The 16,867-nt window shown below is 37.5% G+C and overlaps 3 protein-coding genes across 4 annotated transcripts in view; 2 read left to right on the top strand and 1 right to left on the bottom strand.

Annotated features, from left to right (window-relative positions):
• The window catches only part of LOC149673821 (uncharacterized), a 110,968-nt gene that overhangs the window by 21,497 nt on the left and 72,604 nt on the right, over positions 1-16,867 (top strand). The gene's annotated exons all lie outside the window — the stretch shown is intronic.
• Octalpha2R (alpha2-adrenergic-like octopamine receptor) lies at positions 2,727-6,279 on the bottom strand. Its single transcript, XM_089839981.1, has 3 exons — positions 5,604-6,279; positions 5,171-5,520; positions 2,727-5,084 (listed from the first exon to the last, which is right to left on the bottom strand). The coding sequence occupies exons 1-3, from the start codon at positions 6,173-6,175 to the stop codon at positions 4,150-4,152; spliced, it is 1,857 nt and encodes a 618-aa protein (XP_089696107.1). The 5' UTR covers positions 6,176-6,279; the 3' UTR covers positions 2,727-4,149.
• LOC149673825 (uncharacterized) lies at positions 10,420-14,005 on the top strand. The gene is made up of 2 exons (XM_089839571.1): positions 10,420-12,447; positions 12,539-14,005. The coding sequence occupies exons 1-2, from the start codon at positions 10,939-10,941 to the stop codon at positions 14,003-14,005; spliced, it is 2,976 nt and encodes a 991-aa protein (XP_089695697.1). The 5' UTR covers positions 10,420-10,938.

The raw sequence follows: 16,867 nt of genomic DNA, 5'->3' as shown, positions 1-16,867 counted from the left end.
ATAGAAGCGAGAATGAATAACAAGTTTAAGGGGGACTTAGTCCACGATAAACGGGATATTACGTTTATCCAATAAGATATTTAAATATTATTATTTCGTCTGTCTTGAGATGCGGAGTTCTTCACAGGGAATTAAAAAATTTTCATTCCTTCTTTTTTTATCTTATTAATAATTATTCCCCCTACATTAATTTAAATTTAAATTAAGTTTTCTTTATCACCTTAAAAACATTTTGTACATTTTTTTTTTTTTTTTGCATATCGTGGAAGTTTTCCCCAATTTTTCTTAAATTATAACTAATTAATTAATTAATAATAATAATTAATAATAGCTTATTTTATTGCTATATTTTAAAAGCTATTTAAACAAAAAATAACCGATTTAATTAAAAATAATTAAATAGTTAGACCCAACTCTATCAGGGTGTTTTATTTATTTATTTAAATGGATTTCTGATAAAATTTATCGTTTTATATTTCTATAAATTTAATTTTCAAATACGACCGGTCGTTATCAAAGCACCAATTCATCAAACTAGTGGGTTTTATTATTTTTTTTTATATTTCACATCAAATATGGTAATTTTCTTTTATCAAACATTTATTTATTAATTTTTTTTCTGGGCTTTGAATTATTAAACGTTAAGATTTATTTTTATTACATTTTTTTTCCGAAATACAAATATAGGAATTTTGGTTGTTTTGTTTATTTGTTAGTTTAATTTCGTCTTTGTTTTTAGGGTGTGATATTTATCATATTGAGAAAGTAAACTATTTAATTCTAATTACCATTGAAAATTAAATGAATGACCTTTCCCTAAACTACAAATCAATAATTTTACACGAGATAACGTTTTTAATTTTTTTTTTTTTAATATTTTTCCCCAAAATTGGAAATTAACGCTACATTAACCTCGAGTATCAAACTTTTAAATTTATTCCAATTATTTTTGGGAATGATTTAAAAATAAATCAAGATTAGACATTAATTAGGCCTAAGAGATAAATTAGTTTTACGCCAATTTATTTCATTAACTTTATTTATTTAAAATTAAGTATAATCGTTGTCAACCTGGTAAAATTAATAAGGATTTAAAATAATAATAATAATAACTTTTTATTTAAATTTATTTCTATAATATATTTTAACATCAACATGTTGTAAGCCTAATTAGTATATTAATACAATTATGGGTTTAATGAACATTGTATAATGAGCGATAACAGGAATTGATTTATTTAAAAGAAGTAGGAATAAATAACAGACCTTATTGTGTGCTCGTGAAACTTTCCACAGAACGGATATGGCGGAGGGAGGAAAGAAGAGGCATGTGCGTTCAGTGATTCTCGTCAAAAACACCGATTACTTATCGGTTTCATCAAATACCACCTATCTGACGCGATTTTCTGTTTCCGCTTTAACCATTTCTTACTTCCGGTAAATTTAGCGGAAGTTCCGGGCGCCTGATAAGGCGTGATTACCGAGAATAAGGAAAAAAACCGCTTTTTCTTCAACAAACCCCCACAAGGATGTACGTAATCAAAACGTATATTCAATAAGATATTTTTTAAGCGTTAAGGGGTGGAGCTTTTCACTGGCTTGAAATAAATGGCGTTATTCATTCCCGCTTATTTTAAATTAACAAATTCCTGGCTATAGTTAACATTTTTGAAAAAAACAAACATAGTTTTTTCCTTCGCATTTTTACACGCACCGTTTCTACTTTTTTAAAAAATAGGCTTAACAATTACGGTAATTAATTAATTTAAATGGGGAAATGAAATTAATTACCGAATTTGCATCTCGTATAATTTGAGCTGATAGTGAATATATTTCTTTTCATTACGAATATTCACTCTGAAATATATTTTAACAGGAATGTATATTGAGTTATGGTTTTTTTTAGGTTTAATTTAGGCATAGTTTAAGTTAGGCTTAACAATCTTACCATCATCAACATTATCCCTTATTTGTCGTTATTACAGTTGGAAAACTTAAAAATTAGGCTTCACTTTTTATTTAGACCTAATTATTAGGCTTTTTTATTTTCAATTCGGTTGTGTTATTTTTTTTTATGATAAGTGGAAAAAATCTCACAAAGAAACCAAAAATTTTAACTTAAATTAATTTTAGGCTAAACTTTTAAACGCACTTTTAAAAACCCCTATATTAAAAATGCGGTGAAAGTTTAATAATTATAATATATGTATATATATACGATGTTTAATTAATCTTTTTAATATATTCGTTATTTATTTAACTAAATTAATTTATGTAAAAATTTTTGGTAACTTAATATTCTAATTAGCTAATAACACAATACGTTTTCGGTAGAGTGTAGACACTTAATTATTAATTAACTAACCCCATTAGGTTAATTAAGTTTAATTGTTGTTGTGTGTTTTTTTATAAATTTATCATAGACATTGATAATATATTATTTGTTGTTTTTGTTTGTGGATTTTTTGAGCTTATAAAAAACATTTAATACATCTGGTTTTAATTGGTATTAGCTGCCATTTTGTTTTTGTTTTTTTTTTAAATATTAATTTTTAAATATCTAAACAATATTTCGATTAATTACCCTAATTAACCAGGAAAGATAATTAATATACTTACCAAGTTAATTAGAGTTATTACGAAATCTACTAACGATAATTTCCCAAATATATATTTATATATATATATGTATATATACGTAATTATTTTTTTTTGGTCACAAACGATTTTTATTTTTTATTTTTTTTTCCACAATTCCAAAAATCACGAGAAAAAGTTTCATTTTAAAATTAAATAATTAGTTTAATTATAATAATTATTCGTTGCTGTGGATCTTAGGTTAATATAGGAAACCCCAAACTTTGAACACGTTTTTTTTTATCTTCAAATTTTTCACAAACATTGGTGTATATATTGAAATAAGTCTATTTTTTAGAGCACCTTGGTTTTTAATTATCTAATTAATTATTAACGAAGACACAGTTTTATAAAATAGAACCCTTAAACATCGAAGCACCCATTTGCCGAATTAATATTTTATTAATATTTTTTTTGTTTTAAACCTTTAATTTTTTTAAATGTTCTAAGTTAAATAGTGTTGGTTTTGTTTTTGTTTATTTGAGTGTGTTTTCATATTGGTTTATTTTTTGGAGGGTTTCTTTCTTATGGGATATAGGCTTAGGATTGGTTACGTTTGTTTAATGTTTTCTCTAATATCTGCATAGTTTAGAAATATTGGGATTTATTTATCACTTGGGGGTTATTTTAATTTTTTTAATTTGGTTTTTTTTAATCTAAAATTTCCATGGGGGGTATAATTATTTTAATTTGACTTTTAATTAATGTGTAAATAGGTAGCCGCGTAGCGCATAAACGTCTCTTCAAGACTGGTTACTGTGTTAGTTGTTTTAATTAACTTTAGTTTAATTGTAATTAACATTTATTTATAACGAGCGCGTTAAATTTTGTTCTTTAACTATTTATTTTTTTAATCTTATTTTTTTTTAGGTCTACACAACTATAAAACATGTCCCATTAATAGCGCCCCATTATTTTTGAAAACTCGAAAATTTTGGTTATTTTTTTCAAAAATTTGGAAAATAATTTCCAAATAAAGTTCATTTATTTCCGTATTTTGACTCTTCCCATTTTGAAAATGACGTCATCATAATAGACGTAAAATTATCGCTATAGTTTGTATATAGTAGGTTTTATGAAACAGGCACTTCCATTTTGTCAGCCTATTTTTTAATGTATAATTATATTGTTCCTTAATTTTCTTAATTTTAATTAACGTTTCGCCGCTGCTCTTTATTTAATTATTTTTTATTTTTGAGGGTTTGATGTTTATTCGTTATATTTATTCAATATTATTTTGGAAGACGAGTTTTGGAGAGAAAATGTAAGAAATATTGCCAGCCACGTGGTGGTATAAAAAAAGGCGGGAAATTATTATTAAATGGCGGAAAAATAAAATCTGGGCGCCCCACGCGCACGAGGCTTGAATAAGAAAATAGGTTAAAAATAGACATTTTTAAATTGAAAATCACGCGCCATTACTTATCTTACCTTTTTTGTTGTAAATATTACGAGTAATTTTAAATCGGAAAATTAGTAAACGAAATAGGTGGGGAGCCCGTCACACAGTTATCACTTAAATAATATCTTCTTAAACGCGCGTCGAAAGTCGCGGTTAAAAATGGTGTAAATTATTGGATTCAAGGCCGAATTACAGTATCCCAACCAAAAAGCGATAGCGAATCCAGTCGGATTAATATAGCATGTAGCGCACGTGGCTTCCAGTACGTACAGCACGAAAAACGGTAACCAGGCCAATATAAAGGAGCCCATAATCAAACCCAAAATTAGCGTGGCCCTTCTTTCCCGTGCTTTTGCCACTTTTCTTCTATGTCTTTCCGCCTCGGACGCCGTATGTCTACCAGTCGGTACCGGGTGGTCCTGTGACGAGTAACTTACTTGCGGGGAAACTTTCTTGGGTACCTTTACCTCTTTATCGTCTTCCGTTTCGATATCGGACCTTTCGTAGTCAGTTAAAGAGGCGACCGAGCCAAAATCGCGTTTATTATCCGGTCCAAGTAGGCCCGTTTTCGGTGTAGGTGTCTCTGAGCTTAGACACGGGTTGATACCATCTCTGGAGCCGATATATTGTGTGGGACCCGAGCTATAAGGACTTAGACGCTCCGGTTTTAAATTATCGCGACCGACGTGATAAATTTTGGAATCTTTGTCCCCGAAAAACTTTGTCCTACCGGGTTCCTCGTATTCGTCATCGTAATCGTACATTCCTCCTGGTGAAGGGGACACCGAAGAGCTTTCCTCTGGTGTTTCTATGATGATTTGCGGGGTGGCGTTGAGGACCACGGATGGTGGTCGTTTTTTCGTCTCAACGACCACGCTTACGGTCAATGGACGACCGGGAATTGAACCACCACTTCCGCCTCCTCCCAGACTAGTAGTTGTGGTTGACGTTGAGGTTCCCGTACCGCCACTCCCTCCCGCGCCGTTTTCTTTAACCGTTGAGTCCGTCGTTGTACCCAAAGGACTCGGTGGAAAACCGCAAGATCCTGAGGAAGATAAATTCCAGGTGTCGCGTCACGAAGGAGGAAGATATTTTCGTTGAAATACACTTAAAAATATGGAATATACCTACCCTTTTCGGGCGGACTGGGATTACTGAAACTGGTACAGGTGGTTGTGGTGGTGGACTTATCCTTGACGGGGTCGCAAGTAATCTCAGCGGTAGCGGCTGGTCTCTGTCTTTTCTTAACGTGTTTGCGGGCTCTGGAACGAGCCGCCGCGAAGATTCGAATGTAAACGAAGACCATCACGATGGCCGGGATGTAAAAGGAACCAAAGGCCGAGTAGAGAACGTAACCCACGTCGTCGCTGATATCGCAACTCGGATACGCCGACTCTTTCGCCTTTTTCTTCCAACCCACTAAGGGTGGCAATGAGATCAGAGCCGATAATGCCCAAACAAAACAGATCATGAACAAGGCCCTAGATGGAAAGAGAAGAGCGCGAAAGATTTGGGTTTGCTCTTAAATAAAGTCGGAACTACGCGGGTCGAGCAGATTAATTACCTGGAAGGCGTTCGCTTCTTCAAGTACTCGACGGCTTGCGTAACGGACCAATAACGGTCCAGGCTTATAAGACAGAGATTATTGATGGAAGCTGTGCAAAGTAGGACATCCAGGGCCGAGTGAATCTCGCACCAAATGCGGCCGAAGATCCAGTAACCCATCACCTCGTTGGCTAGGGAGAAGGGCATAATGACCAACCCCAGCAAGAAATCCGAGACGGCCAGCGAGGCGATGAACCAGTTCTGGACGGTCTTCAGCGATTTTTCGGTCGCGATGGCGATACACACCAACATGTTTCCAACCACCACCAAAATCATGATAATGGTCACGAAAAACGAAGTCATAACGATCCTCAACTGCGAGTAACCGCTCGGGTAAGGCGAGTCCTCGCCGACTCCTTGTCCGGGAAAAGCGCTCGGCTCCGTCCAATTATTCGAAAGAGCTTGAGTGCCGTTATAGGAACGCCGAAGCAAGGAGTCATTCCAAGGACCCGCCGAGGACGATGACGCGTTCTCGAAGTAATCAATCAGGTACAGCAAAGACGATTCGCCGCTAACGTTATTCGCTTCCATTTATGATAATGATGGTCAAAAACCTTTCTCCAGACTCTCTTTCTCTCTCTCTCTCACTCTCTTCCTCTTCAACTTAAACGCCCCAGTTTGACATTCCAGCCCAAATATTTCTTATAAACCACGAATGAACCTGCGGATGAATAGAACGTCAAACCGGTTAAAATATAGCAGGGTTGCCACGGCTCAGGGCAAAACCCGCAAGAGTCAGGGCAAAAGATCAGGGAATTTGATTTCAGTGCGAAAATTTCTTGGATTTACGAAACTCGCAAAGTAGAACGTTACAATAAATATGTTGTTAATTTAAAAAGATAATATTCTTAGCATTGACAGCTAACTTTAGGCTTAAAAAGAACATGGAAAATCCCTGGAAATAATCAAGGAAAACGTAGTTATAAAGTCAGCTAAGAATTTAAATCTGAAAATTCAAACTGTAAAAGTAAAAATAATAGCCAACTGAAGGGCGGACGTCCCCTCAAAAATCTTCCGGATCAATCGATTCACTTATCCAACATCAAACCACAATTACAGACCTAAATAGTTTTCTCTCTCTCTGTGTCTTCTAAATGTAAATGATCCCTCGGGGAAACTTTTCAACAAAACCTTCCGGAAAACACGTAGGGACCCTAATCGCTTTAGGGTTGGGAGATGAGAAGGTAGGGAACGTTGTAATTAGGCTTAAAAGCAATACAGAAACTCCCCCCGCACCGCCCCCCCCTTTTCCACGAAACTAAGAGAATAATCATGAAGAGAAGAAATAATATGATCTCTCGTTGCTTGCAAAGAAAATAAATGTAGATTCCTTAAAGGGGTAGTATCACGTAAGGAACATGCTTCGATGTGTACGTCTTTATAATTTATGGACGGTGTTCCAAGAAGGTAGGGTCATAGGACCAAAGTACAGTCTATGGTAAATAAATTTTGAATCGAAAATTTAGCCTATATAACTTTTATGAAAGGAATACGAAGTTTTTTATCATTGGCCCCTTAAATTTAGATAAGAAACTGGAAGATGATGCAAAATTTAATTGAGGGTCGTCCCTAAAACACACACGCACACAAAAATAACAATGCGGTCCTTAGGACGTAATGTCATGGCACATTTTCGACTCAAAATAAATTGTTACGTTGCTTTAGTTAACTGATGGTAGAGCGTTTATGCACCATTGGATAAATGACAAAATTCTCTTTACAAAACCAAAACCTTACGGTGATGTAAAATGAACCCCTACTATCCCTTTAGACGTAATCGCGTATTGTAGACGGTAGTTTCTGTAAAGTAGGGTAGAAATGAAGGAAGGGAAAGGGTCCTTTTAACACGTACTATCCAAAACGACCAAATGCATATACAGGAAAAGAATCAAGGCTTAAACAGAGAGAGAGAACCCTAGGCCAGGCCTGCCGGATATGTACTATACCGAAACTGAACCTTAGAAAGAGAATGGATAGGATAGACGGGTTTCTGTAACTCTTTCCCCATAGCTCTCTCTCTCTCTCAGTATGCAAGGAGAAAGATTCTATATTCCGTAATTTGGTTACGAAAATCATCTAGGGTACAATTTAGAAAATGTTTCTCTACCGAGGGAGACTGCATGACTACAAGTTTCATCCCGGTTGGCTATTGGCTAAAGAACTTTTGTGCCGGAGATATATTCGGAATAGATGGACTGTTGGGAGTTGGATAGGACACTTAGGACAGTATATATGAAGGTTTATATATTTGTATTATAAGTACCCAGTGGGCCCTAGTTTCGTATAATTTCAGCGCGTGCGCCTTATGGGTTTCACTATTTTTGGTTATTTCTAACAAAGAATCAATTTGACATATTTTGAAAACTAGTTAGTTCTAGAAAGACATAGCTTTGAAATTATACGTAAACATGGTACGCGAGAGCGAGGGCATCGTTAGGATTCATAAATTAAGGGGGATGTTCTTTGGGTGCACCATTTTGAGTCGAAAATGTAACTTCTATCTCCATTTTGATTGCCCTAAGGGACACTATTTTCGAGTTATGATTTTAAGAGTGTTTTAGGTATGCCCCCTTAATTAAATTAGAAATCATTGTCTTGCAGTCGTTTAATTAAATTTAAGGGGTCATCCGTAAAATACTTAATCCAATCTTAACTTGAAAACAAGCGGCCCTGACAGAAAAATGTCAGGCTTATCAGAAACACAAGGTATACTTAATTTTTCCGCGTACAGTTGAAATTGATAATTCTTTGGCCACCATAATGCTTTGAAATTTAACCAAGGCTTACGGAAGGTCACCCTCCCCCTCTTTTCCACCTTCTTTTCTCATTTCCTTAAGAGTGCCAAGTGACCTCGGGAACTCTATCCGTTCAGTTAATATATAGGAAACTCTTCGGTCCATGTCCAAATGGTGATTTACGCTATCTTTAACTTGCCTCGGGAGATTTTCAGCAGCTATACCTGCCTGCTTTTCCCGCCAACTAACTTTAGTCTTTTCCTTTGTTTAAGGACAACTTAGGGCGGGGGAGGGGGTTGGTGGCTGGACCAAAACAAAGTTTCTCTGGCCAAAATCAAGATCGAAACCAAAAGTCGAAAACCGTGGGCTTGGCACGCGAGCAAAGTTTGCAGTTAAGAGCCTATATAGTCAAATGCCTTTTTGGCCATGTCCACCCGTATTTCCTACTCTTGGAAATGTTACTTTTTTGTTGTTACTTGGCCGTGTTAGCTAAGCCTTTGCATTTGGAAAGTTTTCCCCGCGAACCTAAAAACACACTCCCAAAAGTGCAGTTCATTCTCTCGACACGTTTATACAAAAATCCTCGGATCCCTATACTTTTCTTTTAAAAAGAAAATGGAATTTCTCTTATACCAACTAAAACTTTTATATAACATCAACCTATGTTGCCCATCAGGCTATTTTTATTACTTTTCGGGGCCGCCATTTTAAAAGATGGAGGAGGGCATATTCAACCCCAAAGACCAACTATAGCATATAGATATATAAATTAGTATATGGAATATTAGCGGTTGAACATACTTAACTATCATAAGTTTATAAGATGTGTTACATAAGTATGAAACGTCCTATACTTCGTAGTGCTAGAGACTTACAGCTCGAGCTAGTTCGAGAACGGCAAGCGAAAATAAACTACACTCAGTTAATTTTGCAGTCCGTCTTCCTATTTAGTCATTACTAAGCCTTTGATAGCGCCTCACCAGGCGTCGCTTTACGAGAATCTATGACCTACGTCACACTACCTATAGTTTGTAATGCTAGAAACTTACTGAGAGCTAGTTCGAGAATTGACTACACTCGGTTTTGCAGTCGATCTTCCTATTTAGTAATTTGTACTTAGCCTTGAGTCGTTTTACCTCGAATTCATGACCTACGTCACTTCATGACAAGCTCCAGTTTGTAACCAGTGGCAAACCTATGGCCAACATATCTTATGAACTTATGGTTCTATCAATGTTATTCGTAATTAAGGTGTAGGTTACATTTCAGGATGGCCACGCATTTTCGAAATAATCTTTATTGTCTTTCAGTTTCTTAATTAAATTTAAGGGGTCATCCGTAAAATACTCCAAACGTAACTTGAAAACGTTGACCTCGGACGTCAAAATGTCGTAGAACATTTTCAAACTCTAAATCGCCCTAAAGAACACGCCCCCTTAATTTTTGACAGACCTTTCAGATACACTGTGTAGATAACTTTTCTAAATGAAACCCGGGCTGGAAATTTAACATAAGTAGTCTTTAAAACCCGGAAGGTATTATTGAAATTGGGTTTGGAAATTTTATACGAAACTACGAATCCCGTGTTTAATTTTTCATAAAATGTAAATTTTGTATTAACTTCGTGTTCTAAGTACGTGCATATGGCGTTTACACCGAAAATCTGGGTCAATATTTGCGATTCCGCACGTACGATATGTTATCCATCGATTTACAAACTAGAAACTTTCAAAATTGGACCTATCCCTACGTTCTCTCCGAAATTTACGTCAAATATCAATTTTTTTTAGAAAGTAACCCGGGAAATATGAGTAGTACCTATTTAAGAGTTCATGCACAGGGGAGCCGTGGGGAGCCGGGGCGCCGATGACGCCGTTGCCGCTGTTGGCACCCGACACCAAGTTGGCGCCGTTATCGCTGTTGCCGCCGTTATCACTGAAGTCGCTTCAATCTCCCTCTGACGCCAGATATTTCACGCGCGCCTTATCTTTATTGACTTTGTTAAGGGAAAACATATGTTAGACTTAAGACTAAGCGCCATATTTCCATAGTAAACCACAACTTCGCCTGAAACTAGAATTCATTGCATCATTATTTTGTGGCGCCAGATATTTGTTGGCGCCTTATTGACTTTGACAATGTGGCGGGGAAATACGTAAGTGTAAGCCTATTTTTAAATATCCTAGAATTGTGTATTTTAAATATTTTGATTGGCCATATTTACTTTTCATATATTTGTGAGTATATACGTACTAAAGAAATCATAGGAAAATTTATTCCCTGTGTAAGCAAAATGAGAGTCAGATTTATAAGTGTAGAAATAGGGGAAACCTATATAGCACTTCAACTTTCGAATTATCATGCTTTGGCGCATGCGCTTAATTCACTTCTAATATTGACATGATTAGAGTATAAAAGAACCCCCAACATTAGAGATTGTTTTATTTCGTCCGAGACTCTCGAGTTCTCCAGACAGTTAACACTTAGTAAGAAGTTTTCTTGTAGAAATTATTCTAGAAGTTATTTTATATTCAGATTAAATATAGTTAACTTTTAAAAATGGTAATGTGCGATATTTGCGGACGTAAGTACGTTCAGAATAAAAATCTTTTAAGGCATCAAAAAGAAAAGCATCAAGGCGTTAGACCTAGCTTCTCGTGCACCATTTGTTCGTCTACATTCACAAGGCGTGATAGGTTAGCACGACATTTAAAAGTCCATAACTCTCCCACCGAGTCTATGGCTAAAAAGCAGAAAACTGCTATAATTCCTGACCACTCAACCTCTGTTGCGGATACTTACCCTCCTTCGGTCAACACCGGAAGAGTGTCACCGACCCTCACTCTCGCCGACCTGACACGGCAGGAAAACGAAACTCGACACGCCATCATGAACCGACATGATGGTGTTGGGAGGAAGAGGAAAGCGGACACCCAACCCGCATACGACCCCGACGTACTCGATGACTTAACTAGTCAAGAAAACCGAGACCTGCAAGATCTCATGGACAGAGAAGAGGAAAGGCTAGCAAATGATGAACCGCAACCCATGGTTACCACGCCCGACGTACCCCTTCCCGATCAACTGGAGGAGCTGAACGTATTGAATAATGCGATCTTCTGCGCTAGATTTACGCCTACAATGGTGGAAACCAGCGTGGACCTTTACATTGAAAGGCATAGAGACGCCATAGAGGATTATCTGAGGAATAAACTAGCTCAGGATAGGGGGATTAAATGGTATTTAACTGTTAGAGCACGTTACACACGTGAGTTAGGGAATTCAGAACAGGATGTAGAAATTCTAATATACCATAGAACCCGCAACCTCATTATTTTAACTCCTGATGTTATTCAGGGACAAATAGATCAGGGGATTGTAACGTTAAAACGTTTAATTGAGGAGTATGAAACCCAAGGTAGCGGTTGGACGCTGGATGGAATTATGTTCCTTCAAATTAACATAATATCATATATACCTTTGCATGGGGGTACATATTTTGAGCTTCCGAAAAAACTCGCATCTAAGAAAGCCCTTACCAATGTTAAAAACCACGACAATAAGTGTTTTCTATGGTCAATTTTAGCCCATTTACATCCTGTAGTCAGAAACCCAAGCCGTGTAGAAAATTATCTACAGTTCCGTAATGAATTAGACTTAACGGGAATCACATTCCCTGTAGAGGTAAATGAAAGGATGCTAGGAAAGTTTGAAAGGGTTAATAACCTTTCAATTAATATATTTGGCTTCGAAAATGAGGTGTTCCCCCTTTATGTTAGTTCGAACAGGGTGGAGGAAGCGCGTCAAATAGACCTTTTATTGCTAACCCAGGGGGAGAGTAGGCATTTCTGTTTAATTCGCAATCTGAGCCGTCTTTTGTCATCGTTCACTGCATATAATGGTAGAACCTTCTACTGCCGTTATTGCCTTCACCGTTTTTCCGGTATTGGGTCCGAACAAAGACACGAAGAACATGTTAAAGAGTGTAGCCTACACGGTCCGCAGAAAATCCAAATGCCAGTAAAGGAGCCCATCCTGGAGTTCAAAAACATTGCCTGGCAACAAAAAGTAAGTAACTTTTTCAAAGTATTGAGAGCAACTGTCCCGAAACATATGATGTAAAATCTTAAATTTGTTTCCAATTTTTCTGTTCCATTAGGTGAAGTTCGTCATCTACGCGGATTTCGAGTCAATCTTAAGTAAAATACAGGGATGCGATCAGGACGCTACCCTCTCTTCTTCCACGATAACCTCCCAACACGTTGCCTGCGGGTTCAGCTACGTCATCGTTGGACAAGACGGTTCAGTGTCAAAACCAGTGACGTACAGAGGAATGGACGCGGCGGAAAGGTTTTTACAAAACCTTATACGTGAAGATGAAATCATCCAGGGGAAAATAAAAGCCAACGTACCCATGAACCTGACAAACTCGGAAATGACGGAATTTGTATCAGCCCAAGTCTGCTACCTATGCAGGAAGGCGTTCACCCATGATAACTGCAAAGTTCGGGACCACGACCATACAGATGGGTCCTACAGAGGAGCGGCTCATAATACCTGTAACCTCAAGTTGAAGACATTGAAATTCGTTCCGGTGTTCATGCATAACCTATCACGCTATGATGCTCACTTGATAATGGACAAAATCGGACTCTTTAAACATCAAGAAATTAAGTGTATCCCGACGAATTCCGAGACTTACATTTCGTTTTCTCTGGGAAATCTACGCTTTCTAGACTCTATCAGGTTTATGCCAGCCTCGCTCGACTCCCTCGTTTCCAACTTGGCCAAGGGAGGTGCGGACAAGTTCAAATGCCTAAACTCTGTTTTCAAACCGGACGAAGTGGAGCATTTACTGAGGAAACAAGTCTACCCGTATGACTATTTCGATCGCGAGGAGAAATTTGACGAGACGGAGTTACCACCGAAGGAGGCTTTTTTCAACTCGCTCACCGATGAAAAGGTTAGTGACGAGGATTATTCCCAAGCCCAAACAGTTTGGGAAAAATTCAGGATCGCTAACCTCGGCGAGTACCATGATTTATACGTCAAAACCGACGTTTTACTCTTGGCTGACGTATTTGAAAACTTCCGAGCCATGTGCTTGGAATATTACAAATTAGACTGCGCTCACGCCTTTACCGGCCCCGGTTTTGCTTGGCAGAGCGCTTTACGTATGACTGGAGTTAAATTAGAACTTCTTTTAGACCCTGATATGCACCTATTTATCGAGAAGGGAATTAGGGGAGGAGTTTCTCTGATAACCCACAGGTTGGCTGAGGCGAATAACAAACATCTTCCTGAAACCTACGACGCTTCGAAACCTAGTTCCTACATCACTTACCTGGACTGTAACAATCTTTATGGAACAGTAATGTGTCACCATTTACCTATGAGGGGTTTCCGATGGTTGCAGCCATGTGAAGATTTCACCAGAGAAGTTATTCTTAACCATCCCGACGATGACCCTCAGGGTTTCATTCTAGAGGTGGATCTTGAATACCCGGACAGTTTACACGTAGAGCATAATTGTCTCCCCCTCGCCCCTGAAAGACGTGTTGTTACCGCCGGCGAACTATCTCCATATTCAATAGATCAATTGAACAAACTAAAACTGGAAAATTAAAGATAGTCTTCCCAAATTAGTCCCCTCGCTTTATAACAGAGAAAAATACGTGCTCCATTACCGAAATCTAAAGTTCTACCTCGCTAAAGGTTTGAAATTAGGGAAGGTTCACCGTATTCTCACGTTTGAACAAGGAGCTTGGTTAAAACCCTTTATCGAGTTTAACACGGAGAAGCGGAAGATGGCCGCTAACGCGTTCGAAAAGGATTTCTTCAAACTATGCAACAACTCTGTGTTCGGGAAGACGATGGAGAATCTACGTAACCGCATAAATTTCGACCTTGTGCAAACCCGGGAGATGGCAATCAAGAAAGCGAGTTCTCCGGCGTTCGAAAGGTTTACAGTTTTCAAGAACGACCTAGTTGGAATTCACCAACTGAAGAAATCCTTAACCTTGGACCGACCCATTTATACGGGCTTCACCATTTTAGACTTGTCTAAACTGGTTATGTACGATTTCCATTACAACACCGTGAGAGCTAAATATGGGGAAGCCGCCAAGCTTCTCTTCACAGACACAGATTCCCTGACCTACCAAATCTTCACCGACGATCTGCCCCGAGACTTTGCCGAAAACAAGGAGATGTACGACTTCTCCGATTATCCTCGAGACCATCCCTTGTTCAGCGAGGAGAACAAGAAGGTTCTCGGCAAGTTCAAAGACGAGCTTAATGGAGTACCGATTCAGGAGTTCTGCGGACTCCGTCCGAAGATGTACTCCATCTTGTCGTCGAAAGGGGAAAAGAAGACGGCGAAGGGAATTTGTCGTCGTGTCGTTAAGAAGAAGATTCGTCATGCCGACTACAAGGAATGTCTACTTCAACGTAAACTCACCGTGGAAGAGATGAAAAGAATTGTGAGTTTGAAACATGAACTGTTTTCCGTCACCCAAAAGAAACTCGCATTGAACCCGTGCGATGACAAGCGATACATCATCGACGGTGTGTCTACTTACTCGTTAGGACATTTTAAAATTAGGGATCTATAAAAGCGAGTTTTCCTCCGTAGCCCGGTTTCTCGCTTTATGTAAATTATTTTTCAAATATCTTAGAGCTGTGTAACTTTAATATCTTAGAATTGTATAACTTTTCTAAAAATATCTTTCGTGTAAATTTGTATATGTAAATATGTATAAACTTGCTATTTTTTTTCTTTTTTTTTTTTTATAAATTTTTGAATGCTGTTGAAAATAAAATAAATATAATTATAATTATGTTAAAGTATTCTTCTCCAAATTTTTCCTACTCTTATTCATTTTTCATGTACGAGGAGGAGGAGAGAGGGGCCCGGCCTCCCCTTCCGTTCAAAGTTTCACTATTTCCGTTCAAAGTTTCACTATTTCCGTTCAAAGTTTCACTATTTCCGTTCAAAGTTTCACTATTTCGGTTCAAAGTTTCACTATTTCCGTTCAAAGTTTCACTATTTCCGTTCAAAGCTTCACTATTTCCGTTCAAAGTTTCACTATTTCCGTTCAAAGTTTCACTATTTCCGTTCAAAGTTTCACTAAGGGATTGATTACATCACTTTACATACAGTCTAACAAAAATGCACTTATTCTCCTAAACAAAATTTATCGTAGCATCAATGATTGATAAGTCACAACTCTTACAGAGAAGGGACTGATTTCCGAATTCCAAGTGCTTTATTTGTTTACTTCCTTATCAGCATGATAAGGAACTGTCGGCGGGAAATTCAAAAATCGTACCCTATATAATCAGTTCAGTTCCGAGTTTAATTTTTATTCAGTAGTTGAGCAATTGACGATAAATTTGAAAATGCTAAGCCTATACGAAACGTGTATTTGTTTTAAGACCCCCATTCCCCGATTTCACAACTAATTTAGGAGTCTAGGACGTCTTTGATGGTAACTCGGGTTTATTGGGCCTTGGGTTATCAGAAACTTTTGAAGTGGGCGAATTGGCGACTGATAAGATACAACCTTTGCAGGGGAGGATCAGATATTCATATTCCATGATCCAGGGGGGGGGGGCGCAACCACCCGCCTAGTTTAAAAAAGAGCCCCCCCCTGGATCATGGAATATGAATATCTGATCCTCCCCTGCAAAGGTTGTATCTTATCAGTCGCCAATTCGCCCACTTCAAAAGTTTCTGATAACCCAAGGCCCAATAAACCCGAGTTACCATCAAAGACGTCCTAGACTCCTAAATTAGTTGTGAAATCGGGGAATGGGGGTCTTAAAACAAATACACGTTTCGTATAGGCTTAGCATTTTCAAATTTATCGTCAATTGCTCAACTACTGAATAAAAATTAAACTCGGAACTGAACTGATTATATAGGGTACGATTTTTGAATTTCCCGCCGACAGTTCCTTATCATGCTGATAAGGAAGTAAACAAATAAAGCACTTGGAATTCGGAAATCAGTCCCTTCTCTGTAAGAGTTGTGACTTATCAATCATTGATGCTACGATAAATTTTGTTTAGGAGAATAAGTGCATTTTTGTTAGACTGTATGTAAAGTGATGTAATCAATCCCTTAGTGAAACTTTGAACGGAAATAGTGAAACTTTGAACGGAAATAGTGAAACTTTGAACGGAAATAGTGAAGCTTTGAACGGAAATAGTGAAACTTTGAACGGAAATAGTGAAACTTTGAACCGAAATAGTGAAACTTTGAACGGAAATAGTGAAACTTTGAACGGAAATAGTGAAACTTTGAACGGAAATAGTGAAACTTTGAACGGAAGGGGAGGCCGGGCCCCTCTCTCCTCCTCCTCGTACATGAAAAATGAATAAGAGTAGGAAAAATTTGGAGAAGAATACTTTAACATAATTATAATTATATTTATTTTATTTTCAACAGCATTCAAAAATTTATAAAAAAAAAAAAAAGAAAAAA

The sequence above is a fragment of the Phalangium opilio genome, unplaced genomic scaffold (genome assembly GCF_054372755.1).
Source record: "Phalangium opilio isolate 3A_F unplaced genomic scaffold, DU_Popi_V2 ptg000048l_1, whole genome shotgun sequence".
In the NCBI taxonomy this organism is placed as follows: Eukaryota; Metazoa; Arthropoda; class Arachnida; order Opiliones; family Phalangiidae; genus Phalangium; species Phalangium opilio.
The sequence above is the reverse complement of the archived record's forward strand: the minus strand, read 5'-3'. Positions and strand labels throughout refer to the sequence as shown.